This window comes from Micrasema longulum, unplaced genomic scaffold (assembly GCF_059751315.1).
Source record: "Micrasema longulum isolate JH-2025_06_02 unplaced genomic scaffold, ASM5975131v1 h1tg001135l, whole genome shotgun sequence".
NCBI classification, from domain to species: domain Eukaryota; kingdom Metazoa; phylum Arthropoda; class Insecta; order Trichoptera; family Brachycentridae; genus Micrasema; species Micrasema longulum.
In genome coordinates this window covers 233,245-251,723 of record NW_028278323.1, presented here as the reverse complement: position 1 = coordinate 251,723, position 18,479 = coordinate 233,245, and the positions used below count along the sequence as shown (strand labels likewise).

Sequence of the window (18,479 nt, the reverse complement as noted above, 5' to 3'; positions counted from 1 at the left end):
AATTACGCCCTCTCCCCATTCGAGCCGCCGCCTGCCCTTTTGGAGGATATTACCGCCGACCCAGCCAGAGAAGCCTATCTCATCCGAGATAGCCGGACAATAGCAGCTGCAGAGCCACCCCTATCTGCAGTTCCACTTTACTCACGGCGTGTCATGTATACGTACATCATGTAAGGCTGAGACAAGAATAATCGACAAATCAAGTAAAAAGTGCTGCGTCGGTTTGGACATGCAGAGCGCAGTGACGGTGAAAGAACGGTAAAAGGATTTACGTTGCAATTATTGATAGATGCAGACAACGAGGAATACCGAGAAAGACATGGCATGAGCGAATTCAACAAATACTTGAAGATGGACATGTCAAAAGTCGAAATAATCGACGCGCGTGCTATTGAGGTATATAGCTAAAGTAATCACGACCGTGAACGAGCAACAAAATGAACGGAGCACTAAGCACAGTAATTTCTAATAAAAATATGTCAATCGAAGCTAAACTGGCAGTGCACAACGGAGTTTTAGTCCCAACACTTACGTATGGAAGTGAAACATGGAACTGGCAGATGACGGATGAAAACCGAGTGAACGCGGTTGAAATGCAATCTCTTAGACGAATGTGTGGGAAATCAATGTATGACATGGTTACGAATGATGAAATCAGGCGAGAGTGTAAATCTGAGTCAAGTCCAATTGATAAGATGAAGAAAGGGTCTCTAAGATGGTTTGGTCACGTAGAACGAATGGACGACGAAAGAATGCTAAAACAAGTATATATGGCGAAAACGAACGGCAACGTAAGACGAGGACGACCAAGGAAGACGTGGCATGATCAGATAAACCAAAATCTTAAGTCTGGTCATGTCAAAAGCAGACAGAACCGAAGAGCATGTATGACAAGATGTATGAATGTGGAAGAAGCTAGGAATGTATGCCAGGATAGACGTGTGTGACGGTTCATTCTTTCTGCCTACCCCTACGGGAAAATGGCGTGATGGTAGTAGTAGTAGTAGTAGTAGTAGTAGTAGTAGCACGAGCGTTCGAAATATGGTCAATTAGCAGATGTTTGATAGAACAGAGTTAAGTCTGTTGCGAACAGTCCCCGGGTACTTTTCTCCTCGCAATTACTAAAATGCCTATATGTACGCCTTATCTTAATATGCGTAAATCGATCTGAAAAAGCGATGGTATAAAAATTCACAACTAATTAATATTCTTAATTTAATCAATACTTGTTTAAAATAGCTCTCTTCGTGTCAAATAAACCTCTGATGAATATGTTACTAGTATATATTATTTGTGAGTTATCTCCAGTCTCTATTCTGCTCAGTTAGTTGGGCGTATAGTGAAACGACAAACAAAGGTGACGCGTATGCGAAAGGGAGCGACATACTGAATAGAACTTGCAGTAGATCAATGTAAACAGTCCGTGCTTTTTACTGTAGTACTTGTTTTGGTTTCCAAAGTCGACATGATATAACGTGATGACACTTGCTCCCTCGCTCATCATTACCTTTTTTTTGGACGAATTTTTATCTCGGATTTGTATAGTGTTTTCTCTATATATTATATCTCGGCGAATGCAGATAAAATTTATGAATACAGAGGGATCGCGTAAACCGATCGATCCGTATGTAAAGACAGAGTAATATGGCGTTTTTTCATCTCTGCCTACCCATACGGGAAAATGGCGAAATGGTTTGTTTGTTATTTTAGTAAATCATTGGTTGTATTATTGTTTGTAGAATAACGTACGACAAATTATTAATACTAGGTGTTTTGGATTCGTGTGTATTTTGATTCAAGTAGTTTAAATACCTTGCCCTTGTTTTGATTTCTGCAGTCACGTCAGTCACAAGTCAAGAAACCACAGTACTTTTTGCAACACCGCAGTGAATAGCGCGCCGAAAAACGCATCTTAAAAATCGATTTAAGATAACGTGCCTGGACCAATTTAAATAACGTGAAGTGGTATTAAAACGGTCGAGTGCTATCCGGGAACAAGTGCTAAAGAAAGGAAAACGTAAGTCTCTTCCCTTTCATTTTATTCCTGGATTGACACATTTATTACAACGCGTATCGAAAATCAAATGAACAAACGTCAATTTTCTTCGAACACGTTTTGGAAAAAGGAGCCTTTTTTAACAGTCCTAATCTCGAAGAAATATCGAACGTAATTTGGTCCATCTCGTAGATAAATAATAATATATTCGGACACATTGCCTTTTCTCAAGACGTCGTCGAATAAAATTATTCTGTATAGGTTGATAATTGAATTGTTATCGTATCATACCAAAATTATTCATTAATATTTTAAAACGTACAATCGGCATAATATAAATTCATCAAAACCTTCATTTACGTAAAATCTTCATGTGCCTCTCGTTAAATTATTTATTAATTTAAATATTTTAAACTACCTGCTTTTCGCGCGTCAATACTTATTCCCGCCATGCGACGAACGTTTTAGCATTAGCATTTCGAATACGGTTTGAATAAATACGTTCTGTTATTCGATACTTTTATTCGATCAGTTATCGTGTGTTCAAACTACTTCTTTTCTCTTTTTTTTCAATTGTTACATTTAAAATTATCCAAATGAAAATAAGCGTACAATGAAAGCATCCACCCCTTTCCTGAAACTGTTCATAAAGACTTGAGTCTTTCTTCAGTTTCGCATACCAATATCAATTTTTTTAAAACCAATGAGCGAAAATTTAATATTTCTTTACAATCAAACCGCGAAAATAACAAAACAAATAAACTTTAAAAGTTTATGTGGTCGAATTTGCGAAGATTACACACCTAACGTGCACACATATCCTATTATTTTCTCATCATTTTTATTATATTACACCTCAGTGGTCATCATTAGTTTAAAACTGACAATCAATGGAAAGTTCTATCCCAGTATCGTATACATATAAAACCCAGTATCGTTTAGAATCTCAAATGAGGTAGCATTCATGAAAATATTGTGATGATTTTAATACATTCAAAAAAAAAATTAATTTATTTATTTATTTATACTTTTACATTGTTTGTATTTTTTTTTAATACAGAATAATGTTCCCTCACTGGGGTGTCCCGTGCCGAGGGAAACATTTTACAAAAATGTGAAACATGCCTAAGATAATAATATTTAACAAAGTTATGAAATATATTTAACAAAATTAAAAAAATTAACAAAATAAGAACATTAAAAAAAACGTTTTTAAACCAATTAACCTAATTATAATTAACATGATAAACAAAATAAAAAACAAAAATATTCATAAAAAACATAACCAATTTATATAGACTAATTAATAAAATTCAAAAACAGTGCATACATTTTACATATTTGGCTTGATCCGTGCGAAATCCACCTCCACTATCCATTTCTTAATAGCAATTTTATATTTTGAGAACTTACTTATTGTCCTTATGGATAATGGAAGTAGGTTGTACACTTTAACCGAGTAGTAGGTCAATCCTCTTTGACCGAAGGTTGTATTTATTTTTTTATTTTTTTGCAGCATCAGGGTGGAGTATCTAGTAACTATTGTATTTGTAACGGAAGGTAGAGAATAATGTTTACGTGCGTATAGTAACAAAGCTTTTGCACATAGTTGTTTTATAGAATTTCCATTGAGATTTTCAAATATACCGAGGGAGCTAGTTCTGATTGGGACTCTTAGGATAATTTTTATTAAAGCTTTTTGTCCAATTATTATTTGCTTGATCAGTGTGTCATTTGCACGTCCCCATCCAATTATTCCATATGCCAAAACTGATTGAGTAATTGCGCAATATATTTTTACAAGTTCTTTTAGACTAATTATATTTCTTATAGTTTTGAAACAGTAAATTTGCTTCTTCAACTTATTTTTAATGTCATTAATTTGATGAGTCCATCTTAAATTCCCATCTATATAAATTCCCAAATATTTCATTGAATCTACTCTGTCCAACGCTTTACAAATACATTCAATATTCGGAATTTGGTTATTATAATTACAGCTGTGAATAGTTAAGGAAAGATTTGGATTACATATAGTTTTATTATTAATTTTAAATGTTATGTATTTTGTTTTCGAGTGATTTAGTGTTAGATAATTTGAGTCTAACCATTTTTTTACTAAGTTTAAGTCATTTTCAGCCTTTCCAAATACAATATCCCATGAGCTTCCTTGAGATAGTATCACAGTATCACCAGCAAAACTAATTATAGAGCCTTTTATAGATAAGTTATAAAGATCATTTATATAGATAAGAAACAAAATTGGTCCAAGTATGCTTCCTTGAGGGACGCCATATGAAGTTTCGGTTTCGTCGCTAGATTTATTATTAATCTTTACTATTTGCTTTCTGTTTTTCATGTAACTTTGGAACAGTTCCAATTCCTTATTAAGGATTCCTATATTCCTAAGTGGATTACACATTGTTAACCCCCTTTAGATTGTCTATTGGGTAGAATCTAATTAAGAGGAAAAAGATCGTCGTATTCAAACTGTACCAAGATCATATTTATTGCACTTCTAAAATACTTTGCTAGATTTTTTTCTAACAAGAAGGCAGTTTGAGCTGAATATGCATTAAAATCCCTTTGAACCAGGTCGTTGATTATTTTAACTGAAAAAAAAAGAAATTATAAATATGTTGTGGAGTCATATATTTTTAAATACATAATATATTTTTTTTAAACACAAAGAAACATTTTTGTTTTGCAATTTAAAATTTTTATTGCTTATTAGTAGCATGAAAAATATTTTTTAATTTGTAATTTTGAACTCCCGCCAAAACGGTCCATTTCATTGTCCACGCCCCTTATACGTCACGATTGGTGTAAAATTTCAACTTTGTTTGTGACCGTTTGAATTTAAATAGAACATAGTCACAATTGTCAAGGCCAGCCATACATGTCGCGTTTTTAGAGGAACATATTTTTTGATAATTTATTTATTGAAATTATGTATGAAAAAAATTCTCCTCAATATCCATATTGACTGAACATTCTAGAATTGATTTTTCTTAATCAATTTCGTGTATTTTATACGGTTTTGTGACATTTCCCTATTGATTTACAAAATAACAATTTTAAAAGGCGTATTCTGCCCGTCGAAAAGTGATTATATTTGAGTAACTATATGTAGCACTTTTAAGTATATTTTTTAACAGAAATACCTTTAAAATAAATTGTTTTTATATATTGCATATTCATTAATTTTTTTTTATGTGCGATTTTGAAAAAAAAAAGCGTTTTAAAATAGCTAAGTCATATGATTTTCTTTCTTTTTATGCGACTACTGCATAAGACTTGTTTGTATCTTTGTTAAATTACCGTATAAAATATTTTAAGGCATCAGTGGAAAAATTTCTTAAAGTTTTTATTCGTACGTCACAATATATTATAGATAGTTAATTAGTGAACTTACCGATCATTATCTGTTTTGTATATTTGGCCGTCATACGGATGGTTCCTCCCGAAGATTTAGATAACATATTTATCCCTTCTAGTTGAGCAAACCTTTCGTGATCATCTTGTTCTATAGCAGAAAGTGATCTGCATTTAACTTCAGGGTTATCTACAATCAAAAACAAATCGTAGGGGATTTTTACCGCGCTTCTTCTACAGGTAAAATCACTAAAATATTTTTACCAACGCTGCGCTGGCTGATGCAGCAAACTTCCGGCGTCATCACCAAAACTTTCTTTCAAAACGACCTAAATCTTTACCGGACACGGAGCTATGAGAAGTTACCTTTATAGGTATTAATTAAGGAATGATGATTATTGTCCATGCGATGATATTTCTTCACAGAGTATCGAATATTTGTTATTTCAGTGCCCATTTTTCAGTTTACAACGCCATAATCTTGAGGCAGAATGCAGGAAAGATGGAATATCCTTAACAGATATTCATACTGTCGTTAAAAGTAGGTATCACGCGCCATTGTTCTTGGACTTTGCAATAGTGGTGATTGGACTCATAAAGGTAATAAACCAAAATCAGTGATCGAACATCCCATTTCCAAGACAAACGATAACGAATTTTTCCTTAGAGTACCTTAGCCTTGTACATGGCACGTAAGGCTACTAAATACAGGGGTCCAAATATATATTGAAAAAAAAAACACAACGGTTTACTTAGACATTACGAATTATTCAGTCGGATGAATCTCGCCCCGACCAAAGGGGTTTCAGCTCTTTTTCATTTTCAGAAATACTTTCGTTTTTACAATGATTTGCCTAAATATTCAAGTTTTTAAGTCGTTTTCTTTTGGTGATAAATCACCGTCTTAGAAAATAGGGAAATTATTTATTCATTCATTTATACTTTATTAAGTTAGTTCATAACATTTTAAGAACTAATATAAACTTTTAATATCAAAATTTCTCAATAACATTTTAAATTAATTAAATATATTTCGATCTTTTCTATCACTTTTATTCCTTCAGGTAACTCAGTGTACAGCTTCAATCCCTTGTATTGTGAGTTTTGAGATTCTGTTTTTCTCTTCATTGGTAATCTTATCTTTTTTTATCCCTTGTTTCATATGTACGACATTGTTGGTTAAATTTTATTATTGTTTTTATTTTAGTCATCCCCTTAATTATTGTATGTATAAAAATTGCTACATTATATTTCATTTGCTCTTTACTGTTAGCAAGCCAATTTTTTCGTGCATTCTTTCCACATTAGAATAGATGTTTTTTTTTGTATAATCCTCATTGACTTATTTTGAAGAATTTGTATTTTTTAAATTTCTTCTTCATTACATAAAAAAAGAATAGAAGAACAGTAATTTATGTGTGGACATATTATTGTTTCATATAAAAGAACACTACTCTTTACATCTATTACATTTTGCAATCTTCCCATCAATCATTTTTTTTGTTACATATTGAGAATGTGTTTTATTCAAATATCTATTCAAGTAAACCCTGAGATATGTTTTTTCGTCCACATAATTTATATTTGAATTATCCATATTAATATTGCATCCCTGGGGTATATTTTTTCACCTAATATTCATATAGTTTGTTTTTGAGATATTTAATTTTAATTTATTAACTTTTAACCATTTTTTTTTATTTTTAAATCGTAACTTATCATTGTATCAAAATTATGGCAAAGCGAGGTTTGAACTTCGGATCTTCTGATATAGAGCCTGCGACACTACCGCAGGTGTCATCTTATGACGCAGTAGTCTAAATGAGGACCAGGGGTGGTATTCTGAATCTTCTGTACCCCCTAAAGTGTGATTAATTCGTAGATTTTGATTATTTGCATGTGTTAACACATTGTTTCATATCTGGCCACACTGATGATAAAACGTCAAATGATATGAATATGAACGTGAACACGTTAAATCAAATGTGATGATTTTTATTTAGAACGTCATTGCGACCTCTATATTCCAACAATTCTTACATCTGTTGATCTTCGTGAAGTCGAAGTTGTAAGTTGAAGTTTGTGCCGTTGTAGAAATAAAACGTGGTCTCTCGGGCGAATTTGTGGTAAAATTACGTGCTGTAGACAAATGGCTGGGATGAGCATTATCGACAAAATCAACAAAGGAGTGCTGCGCTGCTTAGCAGAGCGAATGGACAGCGAATGAACGGCCAAAATGATGTTTATGAATGCAGAAAACGAGGAAGGCTGTGAAAGACTTGGCGTGACCGAATCCAACAAATACTTTAAGGTGGATATGCTAAAAATCAGAATATTCGTGGTTCGTGCATGTGAAAATGTAAGAATGAAGAGGAAACGAGATACCTATGTATGCAAAGGTAGATTGAAGTGACGTTCTATCCTCTTTGCCAACCCCTACAGAGAAACGAATTAATAGTTTGTATGTTTTTTTGTGATAACTAATGGTAGTGTCGATTAGATAATGGACTCAGAATAATAATTTACTCCCATTTATAAAGATGGCTCTTTCGGTCTATTGCATAGAACAATAACGTTCCAAATTTTTGGTTCGACAACAAACGTAGTATAACGGATGGTTTTGGTTTGCGCTTACAATTCTCGACCTAAGTACCTATGGTCCGTTGTATTGCTGTAAACTGTAGCTAACTTCGAGATTGGCGATCATATAATGGCTTTTGTACTCTGATGTTCGATCAGGTCTGAGAATCTAACTCCACATTATCTCTTAAAGAGATCAATTCTTTTTTTATAGCATATGATTGACAATCAGTTGTTGACGATGGTTTCAAAATTGAAATATTTTGGTAAGTCATCATAGCGGAAATATACAAAAAAAAAAACGAATTAATAAAACACAAATAAAGTATTTTTGTGATACTAGCGACATCTATCAATATCTACTTGAACTAATTTCCATGTTACTAACCTTAGAGTATATACTCTATGTTACTAACACTTCTTTTAAAAAATTTCCACTTTAACAATTCGATATCAAATTATTATCTAGATTTGATGGATAAGCTGTAAATGAGAAAGTTCAGCCCTACGGGAAATTGGATATAAAAAAATGTATTCTTACGCCCAGTAAAAATTAGAACATTAATCTGTACGGCGAAGTTTGAAGGTCTTAAAAATATATGAATTCAAAAAAAAAAAAAAAAAACGAACTTTGAACGACGTCACCAGTTCTTCCGGATCAACCAATGAGGAAGTTCAGTGGTTAAACTAAGACAACTTTTTTTTTAATTTTTGAATTTTTGAATTGAATTGAATTTTTTTAGATTTTTAAACTGAGAAAACTCCACGTGTGACATTATAGGTTTTCTTCCGCTTATTGTCGATCAGTTCTGCCCATTGGCTCATTTACGCCAAGCAAACTGTAAATCTTCCATAACTGTCTTATCTTAGGTTAATTCAAATGAACCGGTGACGTCATTCAAAGTAGTTAGTGTTTTACAATTTTTTTCGTACATTTTATGGAAACGGGCCGTTGGTACTTGGATTGAGAATGAGGAACTTCAGCCCTACGGGAAATTGGATACAAAAAATGTTTTCTTACGCGGGGTAAAAATCAGAGCATTTAATTGTAAAACAAAGTTTCTTGAAAATGTACAGAAAAAATAATAAAAAATATTTTGATAAAAACGCACTACTTTAAATGACGTCACTTGTTCATGTGAATCAACCTTTGATCTGAGAGCTATGGAAGATTTCCGGTCTGCTTGTCGCTTCTGGACCAATAGGAAGAACTGAATGAGAATAAGCGGACCTCTGACGTTACACGCGGAGTTATTTCAGAAATACAAAACTTTGAAAAATCGTAGCGCCGATAATACGATATATAAAAATTTAAAAAAATAATTTTTGATTTAGTTTAACAGTCTATTAACAAATAAAAAAATTGAAAAAAACCCATGAACTTCCTCATTGCGATGGCTAAACGAAACCATCCATTACACGTTTATTGTTACATATTATACTAAATACCAAACAAAAAATTCGGAACGCCTTTATTCTATGCAATAAAGCTTAAGGCTGTAGTTTGGTAAAACGCACGCAAAATGAGGAAATCATACGATTTTCCCATTTATACCAAACGTATTTTTTAATCGCTCAATAATAAAAATACATAAATTAGATAAAAACTATAATTTTAAAGGTGTTATTAATTTTAAATTACCTTTAGACCGGCAGATTACGCCATTCCAAATTTAGACTAAACTTAGGTATCTGGAATCTCAATAAAGACTAATACCCGTATGCAGAGACAAACCTTAAGGTGAGGAAAGTACATTCTATTGTCTTCACCTTCGGGTTATTCTCTGCATTTGAAATTAGAATGTACTTTACTCACCTTAAGTTTTGTCTCTGCATTCGGGTTTCAGTCTTTAATAAGATTCTAGATACCTTAGTTTAGTTTAAATTTGAAATAGCGTAATCTGCCGGTCTAAAAGTAATTATATTTTAGTTGCATAAAACTTTTAAGCATATTTTTTAACAGAAATAGGTACCTATAAAAGTTATTGTATTTTAAATTTTTTTTTTTTTTTAATTTTAATTTTATTTTTGCACCACAACAGGCCAGAAGGCCCAATTACAGTGGTGAATTACATCACAGAACACCCAGACTTGAGAAAAATCACATTTAATTTTTGTGTTCTCACCGGGAATCGAACCCGGAACCTTCCGTGTGAGACCACTGCACCGCGGAGGCCGCCATTATTTATCTAATCTATGTTTTTTTTATTTTTTTTATTGCACGATCAAAAAAAACATTCGTTTTAAAATGGCAAAATCGTATGATTTCCTCATTTTGCGTGCGTTTTACCAGACTACAGCCTATACAGCATTTATACTCAGAGGTAAAAATAGTATTAATTTTCGCTTACTCAAAGAGACGGTCATGTATCCATAGATGTCTATGGGTGAGAACATGTATGTTCCATATATCCTAAACTGCCCCCGTATATCTAATATCGGAAGCTTGACAGTAAACTTTGTCGTTCCATCTTCAAAATTTACGCTGAAAAAAAATCATATTTTAATTATCATAAAACGCATGGATGTTAATAATATTTGATTGACATACAATTTATGTTATCATAACAGAGATGACCATTTTTTTTAAAAAAGGGAATATATAAGTTTTGCCATTTACAGGACATATTTATTTTATTTATTTATTTACTTTGTTCATTAACGCCCAAAAGGCATTTTCAAAAAATAAAAATGAAATACATGCTAACATACTAAATAATAAACAGAATATACAGAAAAAATTGTGAAATTAGTAAAAAGGATATGATAAAAAGTTTTACAAATTAAAAAAAAACCAATAATAATAAAGGTATGTAAGAAAAAACAGTAAGCATATAAACAAAAAATGCAAAGATATAAGCTTATGAAATAAATTATGTAAGGCAAACAATAAATAAAGTGTTACGGTAAGCAAGAAAGACATTTTAAGTTAAATTAATAAACAACCAAGCATATATTATCACGAAAAAATAAGAAATAAAAATATGTATCTATGAAATGCGTATTTGCCAACATATGTCCTATTGTTGGCTGTTTTAAGCAACCTTTTTACATTTTTATCTGTTTGAACAGCCATATACATTAAATTTTATTAATAATTGACTTTTGTCAACAATATTTTGAGTTTGTCCAATTTTTTATAGACAAGGACTGGATTCAACTCCCTGGGGAGCTGTTAACATTAGCATATTACAAAAGAGATGAAGAACATTTTAAAGAAGGTAATATAGAAGTCTAGGCATCTACAGGGCTTGTGACCTGTCATTGGCTGGTTTATGTGGCACTTTACACACTGTGTAACATTCACAATTCTGCCCATATTTTAAAATCTTCATTTCTTCAATTCTTTCATCTGTTGATGTTTGTAAAGTTAAAGAGCTGAAACCTTTATTTATGCGGGTGAGATTCATCTAATTGAATTATTCCACCTACATACTAGGCAACGATTGAAAAATTTTAATTTTTTCAATTTCTATACTTCTTCGTGGACCAAGTGGATTTATCAACGACAATAAGATGGGGGCGTATGTTATGTATAGCGTTATAATTGTACCTAAGATACGCTGCGATTGGTGTACTAATTTATCTTTTTTTTTTATCATTTATCATTTATTTATTCATATATATGTACATTACAAAATAAAATATCTTAATTCATACATATAGAAATAATTAGGTAATTAGTATACATAATATCCAAAGAATAATATGTTAAAAAAGTAAGAGAATCTTGTAACGAAAAACTCCCTCAGAGACGTGAAAAATGTCAATGTCCAAAGTGATATTGTTCAACATAGAGATAGCCCTTCCAACAGGCATAACCATCGGCAGGTTGGTCCTGTATATTGGAATGTGAAACAGTCTATGTTGACGCTGTCTAAGGTAATTATCAGGAACATAAAAGCTAATGCTCCGCATAATTTCAGGGTTGTCAATAATACCGCGCGACAATCGAAAGAAGTGCGTTGTTAAATACACATTCCTTCTAGTCTTCAAACTGCTGTAACCAAGCATACCCTGGAGAAACTCAGTGGGATAAAGCCATCAGGTGCGGTAAGGGAATGAATTGGTAAACAACGGTGCATTTTTGCAGAAACTTACTCAAGGTCGGAAACTACAAAGTTGGATGCTCCTCGGACAGTCAAATTTCTCGTTTCAAAACTTAACCCGGCAATTGGGTTAGCTTGGTCTCCCAAAATCAATTTATCGATTACGTATGGATCAATGGCAGGTATGTTTGCTTCCGGGAGTCCTAAAATACACAAAAGATAAAATATTTTTAGTTTCAAATAAAAATAAATCAAAAACTCTTTTTAAGTAAATAAACTAGCAATGAATGATCAAGAGCAAATAGGGAAATATCACGTTGTTTTAAATAATTAATAATAAATTAATAAGTAAATAATAATAAATCAGCAATAAAGGTGTTGAAATACAGTCCAGTATTTTTTTTTGCTAATTATTAGTACCATAAAAAATATTTTTAAATTTGTAATTTTGAATTCCCGCAAAAACTTTTTTAATGTTTGAACTTCAGAATGTTCCGTCTTTTTCTTGACGTAACACGTTGGAACTGGCCAACTGGATTGTGGTCTTGTGGTTACGTGATTATGTTGCAAACTCACGGATTAAAAGTCCGAGGATCTAATCACATCTATCACAAATTGATTCCCTTTTTTATACCACAACTTATATACGACTTTTAGAAAATAAGGCTAGAATTTAAATATTTTTGGTCAATACTCGTAAAACTCGTAATAACATTTTTATATGTATAAATTATATGTATTTATTTGATATGTAATATATTTTCTTTACTAACTCTGTATACTATGTGGAAATCTGTTATTAGTTTTGAGTTTATACACTATATGTGTTTGTTTACTATAAATATGTATGTAGAACTGTTAATTTCCCAAATAAAATAAAATAAAATAAATAAAATAAAACTCACATCTTTTTTCAACTGTATTTATGTCAATAAAAATATATAATTGATGTCAGGTTAGGTTAGCGCAATGTTATTTTAATATGCCAAAAGCATTTTTACCAAACTAAGCAAAAATCATTTTTATTAAACTAAGCAAAAATATTTTTTACTTAACTAAACCAAAAGCGTTATTATTATACTTAGCAAAATATTTTTTTTTTAAACGAAGCAATAAGCACTTTTACTCAACTAAGCAAAAAGCATTTTTATTAAACTAAGCAAAAATAAGTTTTACTAAACCATGTAAAAAACTTTTTTATTTTTTCTAGTAAAAGAGATTTTTATTGAACTGAGCATGAGACATTTTTATTATACTAAGAACTGCAGTTTTATTTAACTATGAAAAATGCATTCTTATTCAACAAAGCAAAATTCATATTTATTAAACCAATCAAAAAGCCTCAAAACAAATATCACGTCGTTTCTCCGTAGGTTAAGCCAAATCACTCTATACACATACCTCACTTCCTCTACATTCACACATCTTTTCGAGCACGCTCGCCGATATAGCCAAAAGGGTTTTAACAATGCAATTTAAATTTAACAATGCAAAATGCGTAGTAACATTTATTTATTCATTTATTTATTTATTTATTAATGAAATCATACAGTCTTTATATAAAACAAGGAACAAATTAACAATTTTAAAAAGTAAGACCAATTACAGATTTCACACTAATGAATGCAGGAGGAGAGGGGAAAAATAATTTTATTCTAAAAAAGTTAAAATAAAAATATTACATAAAAAGGAGAAGACATTGTAAAGCTACTTTACTTTCCTCCCTCTCTCTCTGCTTCCATGAACATTTCAATTTAATTGTAAAAAAAATCACAACTAACAATAAATTATTCGATGCAGGTAGTAGATGTAGGTAAGTATAAATTAAGAGTTGAAATCAAATGATTAAAATTAAAAGTAAAAGTTAAAATTAAGAATTAAAATTAAAAAATGAAAATTGAAAGACAAAATTAAGAATTAAATTAAAAGTTAAAAGTCAACATGTAATACATACCCCGCGCAAGGTTTTTTCTAGCTTCGTGGACCACATTTAAAAAACATTCGTTGTAATTCGGAATATTTCTCTTGCAAATCGTAAAAAAATTAGCTGAAATTGGGTGAAACATATTAGTAATAAAATTTTATAACATACACTTAATGTTTGTTTATAAAATTATAAAGTCTGCAATCTTTTTGAACGTACATGCTCGCATATTTCCATTCTGGGAGTGTGTGAAATTTACAACAGAAATAAACAAAAAAAATACTTTCAAATAGAACATTGTGCCGTCAACTTCTTACTATAAATAAATTATACTAATGTCAGTATTATTTCTTCGTAGAGAGATAAAATTAAAATCTTATTAATACGGTGATTATAAATTTATCTTAAATGTTATTTTTAATTTAATCTTTCGCAACAAATTAAATGTTCTTACTTAATGAATGCAAATAAAAGCTGTTTTTTTATGTTTTATTTTATTTGCCGAGAATTCCGTTTATTTATGAATTTAGATTTATTGAAAGTATAGCGTATATTAGCAAAAAAAATTCTATGTACTCAAATAATTATTCGAAAAAAAATAGTTATTTTTTATGTTTATTTAATGCTTTAAAAATTATTTAGCGTCAATTTTTTATAAACAGTGGATCTTAAACTGATAATCAACCGACAAAATGAATTTTAAACGTGTTATTGTAATACAATATATGTTTATTCAATCAATTTTTTTTTTTAATGAAATTTATTTAAACCTTGTCTTACATATAATTTTTAAGGATGACAGGAATTTAGTTTAAAACAAACAAATCAGCCAGAAGCAAGAAACAATTTTTTTACACAAAACACTTTTTTTTTTTTAAACAAGTATAAAAAAAAAATTAGAGATGTACTTAGGGTTTCCATTTATTATAAAAAAAAACTTGCCGCTTTTGAATTTCAGTAGGTACGAGACAATATTTTTTTAAATATTTATTTTACAGAAATACAAAACTTTAAAAAATCATAGCACTAATAACACGCAACGAAGTTTTTTTTAAATATTTTTTTAGATCAGTTTTATAGTCGATTCACAAATAATAAAATTGTAAATAACCACTAAACTTTCTTATTACAACAGTTGTATTAAGAAACATATGCTATTGGTTAAACGCTGCAATATTTTATTGTCCTGCACTAGCTAGCACCTGAAGCGTAAGACTGCATGTAGCACACAGTGCCAGGACGGGCCAGATCGAGAAACTAGTATGATGACAATAATTCTGACAATGTTAAAAATAATTAAAACACTTTTATTTAAATGCTTGTGCACACAAATGTTATTTATTTGTTGAGTTGACGTTTATTGTGTATGTAGAGCTCCATTGATTTAAGGAATTTTTAATTAAACAATGTTTGAGTATGTCCAAATGCTTGCAGACTGGCTGGATTTTCTCCCTAGGGAGTTGTTCATATTTAAATTTATTTCAACAGAGAAAACGGAAAAGGGAAAACGTTTTTGAGAAGGGAATATGGAAGTCTAGGCATTTACAGGGCTTATGACCTGTCATTGGCTGGTTTAAGTGGCCACTTTACACACTGTGTAACATTCACCATTCTGCCCATGTTTTAACATCCACATTTCCTCAACTCTTCCATCTGTTGACTTTTGTGAAGTAAAGGAGCTGAAACCTTTATGATGTTGGTGAGATTTATCCGGCTGAACCAAATCACCTACTAGGCAACGCTTAAAAACAATTTTCCAATTTTTATACTTCTTCTTTTACCAGGTAGTAACTCAACAATGTTTGAGTATGTCCAAATGCTTGCAGACTGGCTGGATTTTCTCCCTAGGGAGTTGTTCATATTTAAATTTATTTTAACAGAGAGGGAAAACGTTTTTGAGAAGGGAATATGGAAGTCTAGGCATTTACAGGGCTTATAACCTGTCATTGGCTGGTTTAAGTGGCCACTTTGAATCTCACCAACATCATAAAGGTCAGCTCCTTTACTTCACAAAAGTCAACAGATGGAAGATTTGAGGAAATGTGGATGTTCAAACATGGGCAGAATAGTGAATGTTACACAGTGTGTAAAGTGGCCACTTAAACCAGCCAATGACAGGTCATAAGCCCTGTAAATGCCTAGACTTCCATATTCCCTTCTCAAAAACGTTTTCCCTCTCTGTTGAAATAAATTTAAATTTTTAATTAAATCAAATACTTATTCAAGACCATGTTTTTTTTTAATCAGGCAATAGTTTCGCATTATTAGGGCAGTTTTAAACAAACATGAATTATTTTTTTCAACAATTAAAAAAAATTAAATCAAAAATTGTATGTAGAAAATACTGATTTGATTTATGTCATTACTAAACATTCTGTTAAAACGATTAATATATAATTATTATTTGAACTTCATGACACGAGTTGATAATTACATCTACCAACAACAATTAAGATTGGGTTTTCACGAAGAAGTCATATTTTGTTTCTTATTTTTAAAAGCAGCGGGTAAAAAAACATTTCAGTTAAAATAAAATGACTTATTTAATAGATATTGCAACTGAAATCGAGAACTTTATTGCGTAGAGAATTATTCACAGAAGTCCCGGCGTTCAAAGACCTGTTTTAAAGTTTTTGTGAAGAAAAAACATTTTCTAACTAAGTTTATCATCATTCTTCTTCTCTGGTCTCAATCCTGGGATTGGCTGGCAGCAATTACATTCATTCTTCTCCTCCATTCCTCCCTGTCTTGTGCGGCTCTTTTAAAGTCAACATATGATGAGCAGCGCACGTCCTCTAATAGGTCCTCCAGGTACTCTCGGCGCGGGCGTCCCCTAGAATTTGTCCCCTCGGTCTTCCCCTCCACTATGACATGCAGCAGGCCTTCTTGACGTATTACATGGCCGATCCATCTCGCTCGCCTTTCGGACAAGGTCCTGAGCAGGTGCCTTCCACCTTCGATTCTTTGGAGAACCTCTTCATTTGTAATTTAGTCTCTCCAGGAAATTCCAGGAAGTTCCTCATTCATCATCATCAAATATCATCATTATGAAACCCCAATCCACACCTGGTGGTGCATAGGGCACTGCAATGCTAAACTACGTGAAGTGTATCTCGTTCATATGTTACAATATGTTACAATTTTTTTTTTCATATTTTATTTTGATCCGCCCGGGAATTGAACCCAGGACCTCAAGCATGGCAGGTGAAAATGCCAACTTTCCTCCTCTTGATTTACTTATTCTGGATTTTTACCTGAGAGCTGCCCTCGAGTCCAGGGTCCGTATTCTAATGGAAATTTTAAACTTATCTTCAATTTTATCTACAAAGCAAAATCAAGTTTTCTGTATGAAAAATACAATACTTATTTTTTTTTCTAAATATGTTCAGTAACAGGTTACCATCGAAGAAACTTTGATTTTTTTACATAAATGTCGATGTTAGTTTATACCGTCTCGATATGTACTGATGAAGATATTGTTCATAATCGCGGCGCAGGTGTTCAAAATTATCTCATGGTAATCGGAGCTTTTGTTTCTAATCAAAAGACTGTATGCAAAATAATACAATAAAATCAGGTTCATAAAATAAAACAGTTTATTGTTTAAATACACATTTATTTACTTATTTAACCTAATTAATCCATGAATATTTTATCGTTAGGTCAATGCCGAAATCACAATCTGGTTAATTTTGCTTTGAGCAGATCATTAACTACTTAAGCAGTCCTTGTTTACAAAAATATGGACAAAATATTATCGATAACCGGTCATAGAAAAAGTATTAAAATTAAAAAATATTTTTAGACGTTTTTTAGTTTTTAGATGAAATAATTCGTAAAAAGCGTAGACTGTGAAACGACAGATTTCAAATTGACAAGCTGCATATAGCAACAACTGTGACTCGGTACACATCGCAAGTATGTAACGTTACATATTCGTACCTTAAGGAAAAACCATGGAAATCACATTGAATGAATTTATTTTATTTTATTTGATTTATTTACGGACCCTGTCCTTTTATAAAATTCGCATAGTTTGAATATTTCAATGTAAGCTCACTTTAAAACATTAATAAAGAAGAAAAAGGCATTGACAAACATAAGGGACATCAAGACAAGATCTGGACTATTTTTTGAGTGCTCGTTTAAATCGTTGTAAACTTAAACCAAAAAGTCCAGATCCTGTCTTGAGTTAACAATACGACAAAGACTGATCATTGGAGAATTAAGGCCATAATTTGTTCTATCCTGATCGATGAACAATACTTCATTGTTTCTCAACCTACGAGTCGGAATATAGAATTTTACCTGTTTTAGTAATAATGGCACATCGATTTTACCATTAAGTATGCCAAACATATAATATACAGAGTCAATATTAGTTCTAAGTTTTTGTAGACTAGAAATATTTAACAGTGACTCGATATCGGTTCATGGATATTTTTAAAATTATTTTTTCAAATTCTTTATTCAGATAACCAACAGCTACATTTCTGTTATACATTAAAACAAAACAAATTACAAATAAGCCAATTACAGGTTTTCACAAGCAGTT

At 31.5% G+C, this 18,479-nt stretch overlaps 1 protein-coding gene across 1 annotated transcript; it reads right to left on the bottom strand.

Moving 5' to 3' along the window:
* Nucleotides 1-3,489: 3,489 nt before the first annotated feature.
* On the bottom strand, nucleotides 3,490-14,264 carry LOC148276861 (uncharacterized). The gene is made up of 6 exons (XM_088233637.1): nucleotides 14,144-14,264; nucleotides 13,955-14,047; nucleotides 12,053-12,203; nucleotides 10,303-10,436; nucleotides 5,412-5,561; nucleotides 3,490-4,608 (listed from the first exon to the last, which is right to left on the bottom strand). Exons 1-6 carry the CDS (start codon nucleotides 14,220-14,222, stop codon nucleotides 4,454-4,456), a joined length of 762 nt encoding a protein of 253 aa, XP_088089763.1. The 5' UTR covers nucleotides 14,223-14,264; the 3' UTR covers nucleotides 3,490-4,453.
* Nucleotides 14,265-18,479: the final 4,215 nt, after the last annotated feature.